At 45.4% G+C, this 18219-nt stretch overlaps 1 protein-coding gene across 4 annotated transcripts in view; it reads left to right on the top strand.

The window, feature by feature from the left end:
* The window catches only part of Myzap (myocardial zonula adherens protein), a 725358-nt gene that overhangs the window by 39498 nt on the left and 667641 nt on the right, over positions 1-18219 (top strand). For 3 of the 4 annotated variants that reach the window (XM_051156759.1, XM_051156761.1, XM_051156758.1), the window contains exons 7-10: positions 1459-1584; positions 4077-4205; positions 6819-6898; positions 8741-8846. In XM_051156759.1, the coding sequence (XP_051012716.1) occupies positions 1459-1584; positions 4077-4205; positions 6819-6898; positions 8741-8846 (441 nt within the window). Of the gene's footprint in view, positions 1-1458; positions 1585-4076; positions 4206-6818; positions 6899-8740; positions 8847-16253; positions 16522-18219 lie in introns of those variants that run through there. The other variant, XM_051156760.1, reaches the window with a different exon arrangement.

Genomic DNA, 18219 nt, shown 5'->3' with positions numbered 1-18219 from the left:
TCCCGAGGGCTAGGATTAAAGACAGGTGCCACCACGCCCAGCTCAGTCTTTTTTTTTTTTTTTTAATAATCTTATACAGTCTATTTCTCACTAGGAGTTTCTTTGAAAATTAAAAAAAAAAAAATTGTTGTGGAAGAAGTCAGAAGTCCCTGAATTGAAACTTTGTTGTATGCCTATTCACACCACAAGCACAAGGATTTTTTTTAAAAATTTTTCTCCCCACTCTCCCCTTTATTTTTATCCTTAAAAGTGACCATGTAAGAAGTTGCAGAGACTCAAAGAGTCTCACATGGCTGGAATGCATTGTGAATAGGCCTCAGGCAGGTCCCTTTTCCATGACACCTGTGCAGTAGAAATGGAGTGTGAGGTTGACCTGGGCTCTAAGTTAATGACAACCTTGGCTTGGGAATTTCCATGCTTGGTTTGTCAGTACCTACACTTCCCCAGTGATGAGCATTCAAGGGCATCAAGAGGTACTTGTCACATCTTTGGAGTAAACACCATGCAGCTCATTAAGGCCACAGGGCACCTCCCTTTCCCAGAGGTGATGCTCAGGTGTCTTAGATATGCAGGAGTGAGGGCACATCCAGAGCAGCATGGGGTCTGACTGAAGGCCAGAAAGCAGACACCATCCCTGGACCCAGGCCACTCACCTCCAAAGACTCTCAAGCTGCACCAGCTCCAGCTCCAGCTGGCCACTAAAGGCTCATAGTCCAGGGGCCCCACTAGGCCAAGATGTTTCCAAAGACAACCGTTCGGAAAGCACACAGCAGCGGGGTTGGGGACAGAGAATGAATTGGATGGAGAAGCTATCTTTAAAATAAATGAATCTGTGCATGTATGTGCACATATGTGCATGTGTGTATATGTAGTGGGTGTAGGTCAGAGGTCAACTTCAAGTGTAGTTGCTTGGGAGCTGTTCATTTTATCTTTTGAGACACAGTCTCTCATTGAACCTGGGCTTGCTGTTCATAGCTGGTTGTCATTGAGCCCCCAGATCATCTCACTATCTATCTACTCAGTGATGGGAGTTACAAGTGTGAGCCACCACACCCGGCTAATTCTCCTCCTCCTCCTCTTCTCCTCTCTCTCTCTCTCTCTTCCTCCCTCCCTCCCTCCCTGTCTCCCTCTTGTCTGTCTGTCTGTCTGTCTCTCTTTTGTCCCCCTTCTTTTGACAAGGGTTCTGAAAAAACTTGATAGACTAAGCACATCTCCCCAGTCCCAAGAAGTGGTCTTCTGAAAAATTTACTCTGAGGCACCTTGTCCCAACCGTCGTAGATAACTTAGTTACAGTGCCATCTTTCATTGGCATGTGCTCTGCTCTCTCTCTTCCTCCCTGCCTTCCTGTCTGCTTCCTCTCTCTACTGCAGACCTCTGGGGTCATGCTCTGACCTCTGCAAGTAGAGATACTAGAGGACCAAGGTTCAGGCTGCAGTTCTGCAATGAGACTTTTTGCAGGTGGAGTCGTCGCAAGAAGCCAATGCTGAGGTGATGCGGGAGATGACAAGGAAGCTGTACAGCCAGTATGAAGAGAAACTGCAGGAGGCACAGCGCAAGCACAGTGCAGAGAAGGAGGCGCTCCTGGTGCGTGTGTGCCACCCAAAATAGAACACAACAGATGTGGCTGGCAGGCTTGATAGGAAGGTTTTGTCCCTGAAGGGACTCGTGAGGTTGGATGGGAAGAGAAATCAGGGGATATTCTCTCTCTCTCTCTCTCTCTCTCTCTCTCTCTCTCTCTCTCTCTCTCTCTCTCTCTTTCTCTATTTCACATGCATTATATGCATTTGTGTACTGTGTGTATAGGTACCCTTGTTCATGTGTGTACTTACGGAGATGAAAGGTTGCCTCTGCCGTTCTTCACCTTCTTTATTATTTATTTATTTTGAAACAGAGTCTTTCACTCAACCTGGAGCTTGTCATTTATTCTAGGCTGCTGACTAGCAATTTCCCAGGATTCCCCCACCTGCCTGGCCCCATGTTAACATCTACAGTTCTGGAGGTCACAGGTGTGCACTGTCATGCCCAGCTTGTATTTGCATGCTGGGGATATGAACTCAGATCCTCATGCTTGCACAACAAGCTCTGCATCCACTAAGCCATCTCCCCAGCCCAGGGGATTAATTTGATTATTCGCTTAGTCCCATTTTTCTTCTTTCTGGAATAACCTGTTGTCTCTGTCTCAAAATACATGTCTCCAGCTAATAGGACCATTCACCAGCATCCACGTAGATCCTGTGTTTGTCTCTTTACTCCATTTGTTCCTCCTTCTGAAACCTCCCACTTGCCCATCCTGGATTATAGCATTGTGCCCCCCCACTGAGCCCCCCAGCCTTGAAAGCTCCACTCTCCCTGCCCTGATGTCTGTCAGTCCCACATCTAGCAGTGACCTTTATCCCTTCTTCCTCCTGGCTGTGGGAGTGCACTGTGCCTCTGTCTAGAGTGAGCTCGCACTATGGCCTTTCTAGGACATCACGCACTCTCTTTGAAGGAGTTCCTCTGTGTCTGGTTTATCTGTGTCCTTGGAGGTTGAATCAGTGCACCAGATGTTTGGGGTTTTCCATAAGAGTAAGTTGGTGCATTGCATTGTGGGAGGAAGATCTGGGAATTCCTTACTCTACTTCAGTTGTATGGTGGCCCACACAGTGACACTCTGAGCTTTTGTGCAGTGTTATTTAAGCCTTCACTGGCTATTTTGTTTTGTTTCTTTTTTTTAAATACCTTTGGAACATAAGCTTTCAGGAGAGACAGTTACTAGGTCCATTGAAAAGCCACACAAGGGTCTAGTGAGATTGCTCAACACAGTGCTTCTCAAACTGTGGGCCATGTCCTCCTTGGAGGTTAAATGATCCTTTCATAGAGGTCACATATCAAATATCCTGCACATCGGATATTTACATTATAAGTTATAATGGTAGAAAATTATAGTTATAAAAGCATTGAAAATAATTTTATGGGGACTGGAGAGATGGCTTAATGGTTAAGAGTGCTGCCTGCTCTTCCAGGCATCCTGAGTTCAATTCCCAGCAACCACATGGTGGCTCACAACCACCTAGAATGTGATCTGATGCCTTCTTCTGCAGATAAAGCACTCATAAACAATAAATAAATAATTTTAAAAAAGAAAATAAAAAAAAAGAAAATAATTTTATGGTTGGGGTCACCACAACATGAGGAACTGTATGAAAGGGTCACAGCATTAGAAAGATTGAGGACCCTAAAAGGTAAGGATGCTTACTGCCAAGATAAGCTGAGCTCAATCCCAAAGCCCACATGGTGGAAGGAGAGAACAGACATTTGAAGGCTAGCCTCTCACCTCCACACTTCTGACCTCTGCATGTGTACCTATGGCACCTGTGTCCCCTCAACACACAAAATAAAAGAAATGCAAATTTTCAAATAAAATTAAAGAATAGCTACATGACATGTTTTGTTGAGAGGTGAGACCAGACACCTAACCGTTGATTTCACTCTATGTGAGGCACATGGGTTCCCCGGGTCATGCTTTCACAGGGAGATGGTGACCTAGTGAGACATTGTCTACACTTAGATGAGTGACCCGGGATCCAGGCCATGCTGAGAAGTATGTGTGCCTATTTTTTTTAATTAATTTATTCTTGTTACATCTCAATGGTTATCCCATCCCTTGTATCCTCCCATTTTTCCCTCCCTCCCATTTTCCCCTTACTCCCCTCCCCTATGACTGTGACTGAGGGGGACCTCCTCCCCCTTTATATGCTCATAGGGTATCAAGTCTCTTCTTGGTAGCCTGCTATCCTTCCTCTGAGTGCCACCAGGTCTCCCCCTCCAGGGGACATGGTCAAATATGAGGCACCAAAATTGGGAATAGGGCTTACTCAAGACCCAGCTATTCCACTCCTTGGAATATACCTAGAAGATGCTCCAGCACACAACAAGAAAATTTGATCAACCATGTTCATAGCAGCCTTATTCATAATAGCCAGATCATGGAAACAGCCTAAGTGTCCCTCAGTAGAAGCGTGGATAAAGAAACTGTGGTACATTTACATTATGGAATACTACTCAGCTATTAAAAACAGTGTGTGTGCCTATTGCAGGAAGAAACCAATAGCTTTCTGAAAGCGATCGAAGAGGCCAATAAAAAGATGGAGGCGGCTGAGTTCAGCCTGGAGGAGAAAGACAAGAGGATCGGGGAGCTGGACAGGCTGATTGACCGCATGGAGAAGGTAACAGATGTGGCCTGGGCCTGCTGCCCACCTCTGGCCCTAAGGTTCCCTTGAATGCTTCGCTAAAGAGTCAGAAGCCTCAGCGCTGACTCCTCCCAGCCTTTCAGTCTGCAGTGAGGCACATCCTTTAAAATAACAGAAGGGAGCTGACCAAAGTTCTTGTCTTCCTCTCTGGTAACTGTTTATATTGTTTGTTTCTCTAATGCTGGCAATTGAACCCGTGGCCTTGGCCTGTTAGGCAAGCCCTTAGCTCCAAGCCCATCAAAGTTACTTTGATACATGTAAAAATAGGCCACGTGTAAAATTCTGCAAGTTAATATTGCAGTGGCTAGCTTCGTGGGTGCTCTGGAAGTGCTCTCTACTTAACCTGATGAGGCAATGCATTTGGAGGCTCCATCAGCACCCCGCCCCACTTGTTTCTGGGCCACATGTCTGGGGCAGGTTGACTTTTCCATGACACACCTAGGACCTGAATGAGGTGAGGAGGCAAACTCCTTTGTGTGTGGTAAACAGGCTGACCATGGGGGAGGGGCAGGGGCTTACAGAGTTGACAAGCCAGTCCACAGGGGTAGGGTGGGGGATGAGGCAGGAAGTAGAAGAGAATAGACAGGAAGGAAGGAGAGGAAGAGAGAGCGAGATCACAGTGACATGAGCTGACTTCTGGGTAGGATTCTGGAGTTGAGGGCCAAAGCTGGATCTAGTTTTGGTGAAACAGCTCTCTAGCTACACTGTGGTCGTAGATAGCACTGACCCACCGCCAGCGCCAGGCTCTGTGTGTTGGAAACCTCCAGTCTAATGATGGAGCAGGGTCCTCTCTGGACTTCACATAGATCCAAGGATAGGCCTCTGACCTCTTCATGCTGGCCTACCACTCAAGTCTTCACCTCTGGAGAGGATGGTTAGAAGTTCCTTCCCCACTGGCCTCCTCTGTCTCCTCCTGGAAAGCAGAAACTAGCCATTTAGATTTGGAGCCCATATAACTTGTGTAAATTTTTATGTAGAATTGCTGAGAGTGGAAACAGCTCTTCTCAGAGGAGCACTCAAAGCGACATCCCCCCACCTTAGCCGACAGGGTTGGCAAACGTGTTTAAAGGGATCTCGCTGTATTAATATCTATAAAGCATGTCTATACGATTCAAGTGATGAAAGGCACTGCACTTTTATTAACATTTTCACTAAATGTTAATACTTATTATTAACTAAATGTTAATACATTAATACTAATGTTAAACTTCAGTTTGCACATATAATTATATATTCAGCAAAATGTTTGAAGCATATAGCTTGACATGTTTCTTATTACTACTGGAAGAAATTGCTGCAGTTTGTAGCTTTCAATAATGTGAATTTATTCCTTTTGCTCTGGAGGTAGGAAGTCAGAGAATTAAGATTTTGATGGGTTTTTGGAAGTTCTAAAAGAAAGTCAGCTTCCTTGCCTTTTCTAACTCCTAGGGGTTACCTGTACTACATGGCTGTGGCCCATACCCTGGCATCAGAGTCAGCTGTGTAGTATCTTCCTAGCTCCTCTGTTTTAACTCTACTGCCTCCTCTAATAAGAACTGAACTCGACCCACAGGGCACTTCAGATCATGTGTTCATGTTAGGCATGTTTGCAAAGTGTTAGCGAGGTTTTTAAAATCTATTTTATTGGGGTTCTTAATGCCTCTGCTCCCTTCTCTACCCCTTATGCCTTCCAACACCCCAACACCAGGTAGGAGAAAAAGAAGGTTAGTGGGGAGAAAGGCAGCATATGTCTCTTTAGACTACTTCCTGCTGGTTAGGGATGTAGTTCCTTGGGGCAAGTCCAATCTTTGTTTCAGGATATCTTCAACTTCTTCTGTCAAACCACAACAGCAACCAGGAGCAGCAGGGGGAACAGCAGCAGGGGAGCAGCAGCCTTCTTCCTCAGAGCCACCCTCCACCCCCGACCTGGGCTCTAGCATGATCTGGGCTATAGCATTTATTCCTCTCCAGAGTCCTCAGAATCAAACTAACTGCAGTGGCAAAGATCACGCCCTCTCAGAGCCCACACAAGGCAAATGGTTTGCTGCTGCAGACAATCTAAAGCAGCCCCATATCCCACACCTGGGATTAAAACAAAAACGTGTTATCATAACATAACTGAGTTTTTAAAGACACCAAAACTTCTACTACAGCAAAGTTCCATTTTCTATAAGGGACGGTGTGTGTCTGTGAGGGACTAGAAGCTGGTCTTTGTGTTGGGGGGACCATTGTTCGGCCACAATGGCCATAATATATGTTTTATAAGTGAGTACCCCCCTGTGTAAACATGCCTGGGCTGGTCCATAGGACATTATCAGAATTTCAAAGTCTTTCAGAAATTTTACAGTGCCATGGGCCACTGCTTTGTGCCATGGATTTTCCTTATTTATAACTATAAGTTTTCATAAGACATGTGGTTTAACTACAGTGTTTTGTCTAATCCATAAGTATGTCTATGCCTTGGGTCCCTTTGAGTATTGAGCTCTGGGCTAGCAGATGTGTGAAACCCCCAGGGAGTGGTGCACAGATTTGGACTTGCCAGAGCTGGGTGTGCCTAGTGTTCCTCTTCTGTCTGGCTCCATCTGGCTGTATTGATTATGTCTGTTTTAGGAACGGCATCAACTCCAGCTCCAGCTCCTCGAGCATGAAACAGAAATGTCTGGGGAGATCGCAGTTTCTGACAAGGACAGGTGAGGCGCACTGGCCTTGGATTTATAGTAACTTGGAGGCTGACATGCACATTGGTGTGTGTGTGTGTGTGTGTGTGTGTGTGTGTGTGTGTGTGTGTGTGTGTGTGTGGTTTAACTATAGTTCTTGCACACAGAGGCCAGAGGAAGACGTCTAGTATCTTTTTCTTATCTTTCTACCTTATTCCCTTGATCCAGCGTTTCTCATTGTACCTAGAGCTAGAAGCTAGTAAGCCTGTTCATTCTTCTGTCTCCCCTCCCCCAACACCCTACCCCACAGCTATGCCCAACTTTTTACATAAGTTTTGGGGATTTGAACTCAGGTCTTCATGCTTGCTCAGTAAGTCCTTTCCACTGAACCATCTCCCCAAGCCTGTGTGCACTGCTTTGGATAGCTCATTTGACTGTCCTGTTCTCACTCATGTGGTCCCCACTCAGTACCAACCTAGAGCACCTAGTATATATCCAGTTCCCTAAGGAACTTGCAGTCACACCTCACTGCTGGCTGTTAGTTCAGTGGGACACATCAAAGGTGGCCACAAGCACAGACTTTCAGCCTGTGTGTGCTTGTAACTCTGGCCACCACAGGATGCTGCACATTGTTAGTGAGATAACTCATCAGAGGAGACCCATACAATCTGTCCTGGAAATTAAGTTTAAAGTGTTGCTTGTTTCCAAGCCTGGCATTGCCCTTTGGCTATGAGCCTGTGAAACCCTGGATGGAAAATACAGGAGTCATATATGGTTTTTTTTTCTTGAAATAAAAAGGCAGAGGAAGGAAAGCAAGGCTGGGCTAATTGGAGCCCTTGGGCAACTTACCTGACCCCTGAGGCTCTTTGCTTAACTGTGGCATGGAAACTCTTTCTCAATGAGGAATAGTTATGTTGATCAGATGTCTGTCCCTTTGGTTCACATTGTGAGGGAACTTTGACCTACTGCCTGCTACACGGAATGTGTTGGGGAAAAATGTTGTCCTTGATTTAAAACATTTCACTATGTTTATTTATTTATTGTGCAGGTGTGTATCTGTGTTACAGATGTTCCATGACATGAGTGTGGAGGTCAGAAGACAACTTTCAGGAATTCTTTCCCTTTTCATATGGGTCATGTGGGGAATCAAACTCGGATCATGTGCTTGGCAGCAAGTGCCCTCACCTGCTGAGCCATTTTATTGGCTCTACTCCTATAACTTGAGAGTTTCCAAAGTTGTAGGGGCCTTCACTAGTTTCTACTTTGGTGCTAATGAGGGACCTGGCATTGCTGGGAAGTGGGACACAGACACTGAACATTTCTTCCAGTGTTTGGCTCTCATGACACACAGAGCACAGTCATCTGATAGCTCCTTCTCTTGGTTTGAGCCAAGCAAAGATAGATGTCTCCAAAAAAGCTCAGAAATATTCTGTGGTAGGGGGCAGTGGTTCAGCGAAAGCTGCACCCTTGTTTGTTCAATAAGTGATGAATGCAGCAGCGATGATGGCAGGCTTTCCTGGATTCCACCCTTGATTTCAAGGGCTTTGCTGTGTTCTTGGACTCTTCAATGTCCCCCTAGCTAAGGTCACTGACTGCAGGTTCCAGTCTGTATTAAAAGCCTCTCGTACTTGTCAGTGGAGAAAACCCTTCTCTCATTCTGCCCCTGGGAAGTACAGAGGGAAGCTTGAGGGGGGGCCTGAAGGATGTCTGTGCTCTTTCTGGGGTGAGAGCGATCCTGAGTTTGCCCCCAGGGTCCACAGGAGGAGAGCTCATGGCTTGAATTTGAGTTCTTGTTCTTGCTTCTATAAAGCCATGGCATTTTCTGGTGCCAGGGCTCTTTAGAGTCAGCGCTCAGGGCCCTCTTTTCTGCCTTAGGTACCAGCAGCTGGAGGAGGCATCAGCCAGCCTCCGAGAGCGGATCAGACACCTGGATGACATGGTGCATTGCCAGCAGAAGAAAGTCAAGCAGATGGTCGAGGAGGTAAGTGCTCACAGAAGGCCTGCCAGGACAGCTTCCCCACTCTGGCTCACGTGTGACTTGGCTCCAGCCACTGTCATCACAGCCCAGAGGGAGAGCTCCTCTTGTGTACGGTATGGACCAATGATTGTTCCCCTCAAAGGAGAGTTTTCTCTAGACCAAAGTGTTGGTCAAGTGCAGTTCATAGTGCACACACTCTTGAAGGTCAGTGGCACCACATGTGAATCCTGTAATTTAAGGGACAAAAGGTGACAGAAGCTAACCTCAGCTCAGGCTTCTATACCCTCATCTTTTGCACCAGCCGCTGTGCCCTTTCTCTGCTTCTGGGTGCACCTCTCTCATCTTCCTTTTTCATTCTTTTCCCATGATGCTCTGCTCCCTGTGTCCTTGGTCCTTTCCTGTCTCATCTCTCACTCTTGTTTCTCCTCCATCTTTTCTCTCTTCTACATCCTTCCTTTCCTTAACTGCATGTATAATATGAAAAGTTATATATTTAATCTTCTGGAAAAGTTTATCATTCTATTTTTTTTCTAAGTGAGAAGAAACACAGGTAGGTTGGACATTTACTTCTCTAAGAAGAAAAAGGATGATTTTGTCATGGCTTAGTGTGGTCTGCCTCCCTTTTTTGTGATGCTCAGTAGAAGAAAATCCATGTGTGGTTAAAGCTGCCATGTGCCATTTTAGATGTTTCTTATTTAATTAAAAAAACTGGTAGAAAAAAATCAAGTTGAAAAATTGGATAGAAAAATGACAGTAGTAAAAGGATTATAATCCAGTAGAAAAATCTGGTAGTAAAACAACAGAGTTATAAGACTACCTAGGATCTAATTCTCTAACTTGAAAAAAAAAAGTCAAATGAATTAAAAGATTGGTTGGCAGAAGAAAGTAGGAAAAAACTATTTCCCTTCTAATAAGCACTATAGACTGTGCCCATTTTGTGTATACCTGTGTATGATTATGTACATGCATGTTCCCTGCATGTGTGCATGTGTGTGGAGGCCAGGAGGCAACATTGGCTGCTTTGCCTCAGGTACAGCGCCTCTTACTGTCCTGAATCTTACCAGGATGCCTGGCCAGTAAAACTCAGAGGTCCTCATGTCTCCACTTCCCCAGGGCTGAGATTACAAGCCTGTACCAGCACACCTAGCCTTTTCCATGGGTTCTGGAGTTGAATTCTGATCCTCATAGTTGCAAGAAAAGCAAATTACCAACTAACTGAGCATCTCCCCAGCTCTATGGCTATCTTTAAAGGAGTCACTAAGATTTAAAGTATATGCAGTTTCAATAAGTTGTACACGTGACAGATGGCATTAGAAGCATATCTACTTTAGCAGTCTAGGAAATACTGGGGTGTTCCTGTAGTGAGGGCAAGGCCAGGGGATTATGAGGGTGGGAAGGACACTTTGTTTTATTACGTCTAGAATAAACATTCACAGTAGATAACAATCTTGTCTCCAAATGAGAAGTCTAGTCACACTGTGCTGAGTCTTGGATGTTTTGTACACAAGTATCTAGGGAATGGGGCCACAGAAGCTGGGGAGGAACCAGGCTGCACCTTCCCAAACTCGTACATGCATGTGGGAGCCCCATCAGCAACAACGATGGGCGAGGTCCCATCCCACCCCAGCATGGGCAGAGGCGTGTTTGCCGAGGGAAGGCATCGCGTCATCGCAATGAGCCTTGGTGATCAGAGCACCCCTTCTCCACCCCTGAGTTTTCTACGTTAAAGCTGGAGGCAGAGGGGATTCGTTAATGTATGGGATTCTAACTGGGACAGCAGGGGTGTGCATATTGCTCATGTCTAGTGTTAGAGAGGCCTTGAGTAAGTCCTGGATTGATTGGCTTTTGAGTCAGTTAAACCCTTGTCTATAGTGAATTGAGACTGACTGTTCTTAAAGCCACTTTCAGATAAGTTCAAAATGCTGTGTTTAATATCGTATTTTCAGAGTATAATAAATATTCCTAATTAAAGGGAGTGAAGGAAACAAACACACATACATTTGGCTCTCAGTATCTGGGGCATTTTGTTCTAGAACCTCCTAAGGACCCCAAAATCTTTGGATGTTGAAGTTTCATATATAAAATGGCAGAATATTTGTTCTTTTAAAAGATTTACTTGGGGCGGGGGTGGAGCGCGAGCCCTATATGAGTTCACTACTTGTTTCAACCAGCAGAGGGCATCAGATCCTCTGGAACTGGAGTTAAGTGTAGTTGTAAGCCACTGGACATGAGGTCTTCTGGAAGAGGGACAAGTGCTCTTAACTGCTGAACTGCTCCTCCCGGCCCCTTCTGAGTATTTTACATCATTTCTGGATTACTTAAAATACTAAACACCATATAAACTGCTGTTTTCTGTATTGTTTAGAGCATAAAGATGAGGGGGAAATCTGTACACACTCAGCACAGATGTAATTTTATTTTCTCAAAGATTTTTTCTTCTGAAGGTGGTTGAGTTCACACTGGTTGAATCACTGAGGGATGACCCTGCATCTGTGTGGGGTGTGTTTAAACAGGGAAGTGTGCAAAGACTAATGTCCATGCCTTTTATCTCACATTTACCGCACAAGCTTCTCAACTGAAAGTGGGAGATCAGTCAGTCAGTGGAGTGAAATGGTCTGCACTTTCAGGACAGCACTGTGAGTGGCACTAGAACCACTTACTGGCTGCCTGTGTTTTAATAGCAAAAGGAGATTTTTTTTTTTTTTTAAGTCTGTATTCTGACTTTAAGATCTTTAAATCAAGGGCTGGAGAGATGGCTCAGCGGTTAAAAGCACTGGCTGCTCTTCCAGAGGTCCTGAGTTCAATTCTCAGCAACCACATGGTGGCTCACAACCATCTATAATGAGATCTGGTGCCATCTCTGGTGTGCAGATATACATGCAGGCAGAACATTGTATATGAAATAAATAAATAAATAAATCTTTAAAAAAAAACTTTAAATCAGTAAGTAAAAATAATCAAGTCTGTCCAGCACACTGTGGTCACACCTATAGAAAAAGAATAGATTTTTAAAACAAAATAATTGTAGGTGTTTATGAAAATGCTTTGTTTAAAGTTAGAAATATGGAAGAGTGACAAAGACAAGTGGGCATGTTCAGAGGAGCCACCTGGCTGGGAAAGAGCCAAGAGGAATTCAGAAGGACCTGGGGGGACACAGGGGTGAGGGTGAGGGGGTGACATGGCTAAAGAGAGGAGCTGGAGCTGACTCCCGCCTTAGAAAAGTGAGTGTTGTTGTGGTGCAGTACCAGGACACAGCCACCAGGTGGCGCTATCAGTGAAGAAAGCATTTAGTGAGGAACGCATTGAGTCTCAGTATATAGACAGCATTTCTGATACAGGCTGCTCTGAGTGAGTATTGAGCTGGAAGCTTGCCGTGTGGCATGCAGGGATATTTGATGAAAATCTGCTGAGCTTTGCAGTGTTCTTAGTTTTATTTTGTGTGTGTGTGTGTGTGTGTGTGTGTGTGTGTGTGTGTGTGTGTGTTTGTGTGTGTGTGTGTGTAGTCGGTTCTCTCTTTGCTCCTTTACATAGGTTCTAGGGATAGAACCCAGGTATCCAGGCTTGTACAGCAACTGTCTTTGGCCACAGAGCCATCTCATAAGCTCCACCATAGATAAAGAACTCTCTTTTTCTATGCTGTGTCTGTTACTGCGATCTCAGCTTTGTCATTATTTTAAATAAAGAGAGCCCCCACAAAAACACCTCAAAAGGAGTAAGTGATAGTTCAAATGTCCTTGGCCTGGAAACATGTGTTCAGGGTACCCCAAATGCCATGCTCCAATGTGGTAACATCTGCTCAATGTCTCAGGTACAGCCTGATGATGCTCTTAGCTTTGGATTGTTGAAAGCCAACAGTCTGTTAAGTTGGTTTCACATGATAATCACAAGGATATTAGGTCAGACACAGCTGCATAATTAATAATAGCCCAAGATAGATTGGCTCTGGATCTGCAACATTCCTACTCTCTGTAGTCAGCAAGTTCTGATCAGTCATCTAGGCTTGCAGGGTCTTTCACATAGGTGTGGTTTTTTCTGAGAACGTCAGTTCCCTGTAACAAAATCAACAAAGTCACAAGTCCATCACCCCAGGCCACTTGGGCCTCGTTTTGAAAACTACGCACTAAATTAGTCACTGAGGAATGCTGAACTCCCAGTTCTGTGGAGAAGTGTATTTTTGTCTGTCAGCACCTGGTACCCAGAGGGAGAGGCATACTTGAGGTAGATGAGGAACAGCTTGTAGGTGCAGCAGGGGTTGTTTTCCCTCTTTCCCTTGAAGCCCAAAAGCTTGTCCATGTCACAATTCCACCACTCCTTGGTGATGTCTCCTGCCAGTTTTGGGGTCCTGTTTTGGTGATAATGGCTTTTAAGAAACTGTTAGTGTGAGCTTATTTGTCAGCCTCCCAAATCCAGCTGTCGCTACTGAGTCCCTTAAAAACCTTTCTGTGTTAAGCAACATATTTTCCCCACCTAGTAGACTATCACTTTAAAGAGCATTGGTCGAGTTAAAGTGGTTGTCCCAACTTTTGCTATCTTTAACTAGGTAAAGACTTGGCTTCCATTGTGTGGGACAGTGGGCTCGAACCATGTAATAAGACCAAGTGTGGGCTCCTACTTGTTTTCCCAGTTTAACCATTAAGCATCTTTTCATTTTATTGATTGAAGTTTTCTTGGTCTGTGTATATATGTGTGCTTGCATGCGTGTGAGCACATGTGTGCATATGGAGGGCAGTGGTTGCTGTCACGTGTTTTTGTTTTGATCATTCCTCACTGTATTCACCAAGGCAGGGTCTGTCACTGCATCCGGAGCTTACTTAAACAGCTAGTCTAGCGAGCCAGCTTGCCCTGGATTCCATCTCCCAGTCACTAGGCTTACAGGCAGCCACCACACCCACCTTACTTTTTATGGGAAGGCAGGGGATCCAAACTCAGGTCCTTACGCTTGTGCAGCAAGTGCTTTATGCACTGAGCCTTCCCTAGCCCCCAACATAGCTGTTTGGTTAGAGTGAAAAGACGGTAAGAGGTGATGTTCCCTTTTCTGCTTCTCCACCTGGCTGAGCACTGGAATCACCTGGGCAGTGGGGGAGGGGGGGCTTTAGAAAATCCTCCAAAGCTGGCAGATATGGGTGGGAGCCAGTTGTGCATTCAGGTCTTCTGAGAGTGGGTGTGTGTATGTGCATGTGAATGAGTGTGTGTGTGTGTGTGTGTGTGTGTGTGTGTGTCTAGTACACTGTAGACTGGCTTTCCTTGTAGAGTTTCATGTTGTCAGTGTCTGGCCGGCCTCCTTTAGATGCTCCTGTACCCAGGTAGGACGCTGACAGTGAACCTAGAGCAGGGCACTGTTATAGAAGAAAAGCCTGGGAGCTAGTGACCAGGGCCAAGAGCAGGGAATTTCAAAGCTGGACCATTTCTTCCTGCTAGTCCTTGCGTCTGGCCTGTTGCAGAATGATAGAACGCAATAGTGGCTGTTGGTATCCATAACGTAGGGACATCCTGTAGATGACTGGGACATGTCTAGATTCACAGGTGTGTCCAACATTTTGACATCGCAGCACAGCGTTGTCATCTACAAAGGGCATGCGTGTTCAAGAACCAGAAATAAAGAAAGCTCATCCTGTATTTTGTAAATGTATAGTTTTGTCTTGAGCCACATTCAAAGTTGTCCTTGCTTCATGAGGCCTGTGTGCTGTGGGTGGACCTACCTAAAAGGTTTTGCCAGTGGAGAGAGGTCAGTTGTTAAACAGAAAATAGAGAATATATATACTCATGGCTTGCCTTGTGAGTATGTGTGAGCATTCCCTGTCTGTATGTGTAGACTTGTCCTTACCTTGGTTTAAAGCAGTAGTTGTCAATTTTCCTAATACAGTAACCCTCTAATACAGTTTCTCATGTTATGCTGGCTCCAACCATAAAGTTATTTTGTTGCTATTTCATGATTGTAATTTTGCTACTGTTATTAATCTTAATGTAAATATCTGATATGCAGGATATCTGATATGCAACCCTTGTAGAAGGTTTGTTTAACCTCCAAAGGGGTCTTGACCTAAACCCTTTCTGCCTTACACATGGCTTATACTGCCTTCCCCCTTCAGTGAACAGAGTGCAATGGTTTTATTAGCAGGGCCTGCCTCTTATGTGAAAGCCAAAGCAGAACACATTTACAATGCCCAGGAAACAACTTTGGAAGTCCCAGGTCATCGCCTCTCAGACATTTTGCAGAGTGACAGTGCCATGGCCTTCGAGAGGCCAGTCCCCTCAGGGGAGCAGCTACAGAAGAACTTGTCTGAGGCTGAAGCTCTGAGTTTCTGGCTCTTTGACTAGTTGACATGGCAGCTTTCTTTCTGTCTGTATAAGGCTTCTGAGCTGACCCCCCCCCCAGAACCCCAGTCCATGCACACCTCTTGCAGGCAGAGATCTTTCTGAACATACTGGGAGTAATGGCCTAGAAGATACTCATAAACTTGAACTTTAGAATCAGGCAGACCTGGGCTTACCAGTTGTAGGATTTGAAAATTTGTTCATTTCCCTTTATGTAAAATAGAATCAGTAAGAGTATTTGTTTGAGAGGGTGTTATGGGCTGAAATTAAGTGAGTGCATATATATATAAAATGTTTTTATCTATATCTATCTATCATCTATGTTCATTGAAACAACATGGAAAATACTTAATGAATACTAGCTACTATTAATATTACTGCTCTCAGTAAATGGTTTCCTGTGGTGCAGGTACAACTTGGAGGTAAGTGACCAAGGTATCTGGTTGATGGCTTCCACCATTCTCAGGGCTGGCTTTGTTCTCTGTCTTGGAGTCTTGGTAATCAAACTGGATCTTTGGGCATGCCTCTCTTCCTTTTCTATGCTATGTGCTACTCTGTAGCTTAGCCATCAAAATACTTCATTATTTTTGTTTGTTTGTTTGTTTTGAGTAGAGGCAGGGTCTCATGTTGTCCAAGTTAGCCTCAAACTCACTGTGTAGCCAAGGATGAGCTTGAGCTTTGAATTTCCCTCCCGCCACCTCCCACGTTCTGGGATGACAGGTCCGTAATCACATGAGTATGTGCCACTTTGCCCAGTTTATGCAGTACTGGGGGCTGAACCCAGGTCTCACACACGCTAGGCAAGCATTTTGCCAACTGAGCTACTTCCATCATCAGGTTCTTGAGTAGAATAGTTAAATTTTCTCTATCTCAAGAATCTTCCCTATTGAGAGGTTCAGCTATTTGCTGGTACACAATTCACTTTGAAACTATTCTGTCACGGTGTGCTGAGATGCACAACACAAAAGGGTGCTTTGGGCAAGTGGCTTGTGTCCCCGGTATGTCCCATAGCTGGTAGTTAGGCCCATGGGGGTCAGGGAAAGAGCCATGGCCCCGAAGCCTCAACCCTAACCCACTCAATTGAACTGTCCCCAGATTATGTCGCACGAGCTCTTCTCCACATTTAGTCTCCGGCTCTTTGGACGATGATTGGTAGAGGCAGAGGTGGACCTGTCTTACTGGGTGTGATTAGAAGAACACTTGTACACTCCGCAGGGAAGACTGCTGTACCCTGGAACAAACAGGAAAGATACGCTATTCAAAGGAAGCCTTGACCCCTGTGGGGCCCTCATTTGTGAAGCCACTCTCAGACAGTAGCCTCACAACCTCAAACTGCAGACCAAAGAGACCCAAGAGATCCACGGGATATTTTCTTTTTTTTTTTTTAACATTGGTTTTTTCTTAGACATCAAAGCAAGAATTGCACTGAAAAAAAAAAAAAAACCAAACCTTTACAAATAATTTAGAAAGTGCCAGGTGGAAGAGCCACAGAAGATGCCCACTAAGGAGAAGGGAAGAGAGGCGAAGAGTGTCAGCGCTCTGGGAAGGAGGTACCCCTCGCTGGATCACACTCGCAGAAATGCAGATGCGGCCAAATGTCCTTGTAGCTTGGTTATATTTGTATACGGTGGCCCTTATATTTGGAAATGGCCCTCTGGGTGTCCTTTCTGAATAACTGTCTATAGTCGTTGTCAGCTAATATCTCTCTTCTTGTTTAAGCAAAGTTCAGTTTGCTTTATCCCTCTGGCCTGAATAGACACAAGACAACCCACTTCAGGAAAAGTGGGAATATGCCCAGTGAGAAGAGAAATATGCCTGGCTAAAATGCATGGAGGCAAGATGAGCCAGACACACTTCATAGAGCCCTTTGCTCTATAGGGTGGCAGCAGTTTCAGTTAAGGGTGGTAGTAACGGGTGATGGAGTGAGCATCCCTCTGACCTTGTATTCTATTTTGTTTTGTTTCTATAGGAAAGTGTGTTTGTTGGGGGCAGGGATGCTGTCTCATCAGTGTCGCCCCTAATCTTTCATGTTGGTCTCTTGTCAACTCCAGCTTAGGGTGGCATGGAAGGGAAGGGAGCAGGTGAGAGGGTCCCACACCTGTAAAGAGCTCTTGGTGACCTGAACCTGGGTGTGGCCCATTTACAGCTGGACCCCACCTACTCTGTGGGGTCACACATCCCCTCCAGACACTAGGCAGTGTCTTACCTGCGGTATTCCTAGGGACTCAGTCTCCGGCATTTCCTCTGGAGCAAGTCACCCAGTTTCAGAAGGTGAAATCACAGGACTTCAGGGAGTGGCCCTGAGCCTTGCAGAAGGTGGATCTGCGTCAGTCTTTCTCCTGATATAGTGTGCTTTTGTCTGTCTGAAATTTCTCCTCTCTTGGGCTGTGGTCAGTCCTCAGAAGCCAGAGACGCCTTGTTCCTCAGAGCCAGGTGGGGAGTTGCCCAAAGTGCAGCTCTCCACAGGTTTTGTGAGTGCCATTCTCTCCTCCTGTTCTGCCCCTGGTGGCAGGCTAATTGGTGATCTTCTTGGACCCAGTTGCTTCTCAAGGACTTGCCTCTACTGACAATCCTGCGTCTTAATTTGCTGGCTTCCTACCTAGGTTGGCATGGTGCCAACTTTGACTTAACTTGCTACCAAACCTGTCTTATATTCACAAGCCTTTGTCACCCTATTCCCTTCTCCCCCCGCCCCTCCCCCGGGTCTTATTTGGACCATTTACCTGGACTCCTGGCCACTCTCCACTCCATCCAAAGGAGGTACTGCTGGAAGCGTGAAGCAGGATTTGTTTATGGCCGGTGTAAATGTAACCATTTCAGCCTAGTGGGTAGCATAGTGTAGTCACATCTTTCATCGTAATACTTTATGTAAAACATGAACTTTTTAGAAGCATCACAAAGAACATGGTTGGGTGAGCCCTTCTTCCCTATGTATTCAAAAAACCAAAACAACCACCAGAGCAGGCAGGTCATACGTGGCCAGTGCATTTAGTGCGTACGCTTTGTCCGTCTGCTGAATGTGCACTGCAGAGGGTGGCAGAGTGGTGTCCTCGGCTGGCCA

This window comes from Acomys russatus, chromosome 14 (genome assembly GCF_903995435.1).
Source record: "Acomys russatus chromosome 14, mAcoRus1.1, whole genome shotgun sequence".
NCBI lineage: Eukaryota > Metazoa > Chordata > Mammalia > Rodentia > Muridae > Acomys > Acomys russatus.
This window is presented reverse-complemented; position numbering and strand designations above follow the sequence as displayed.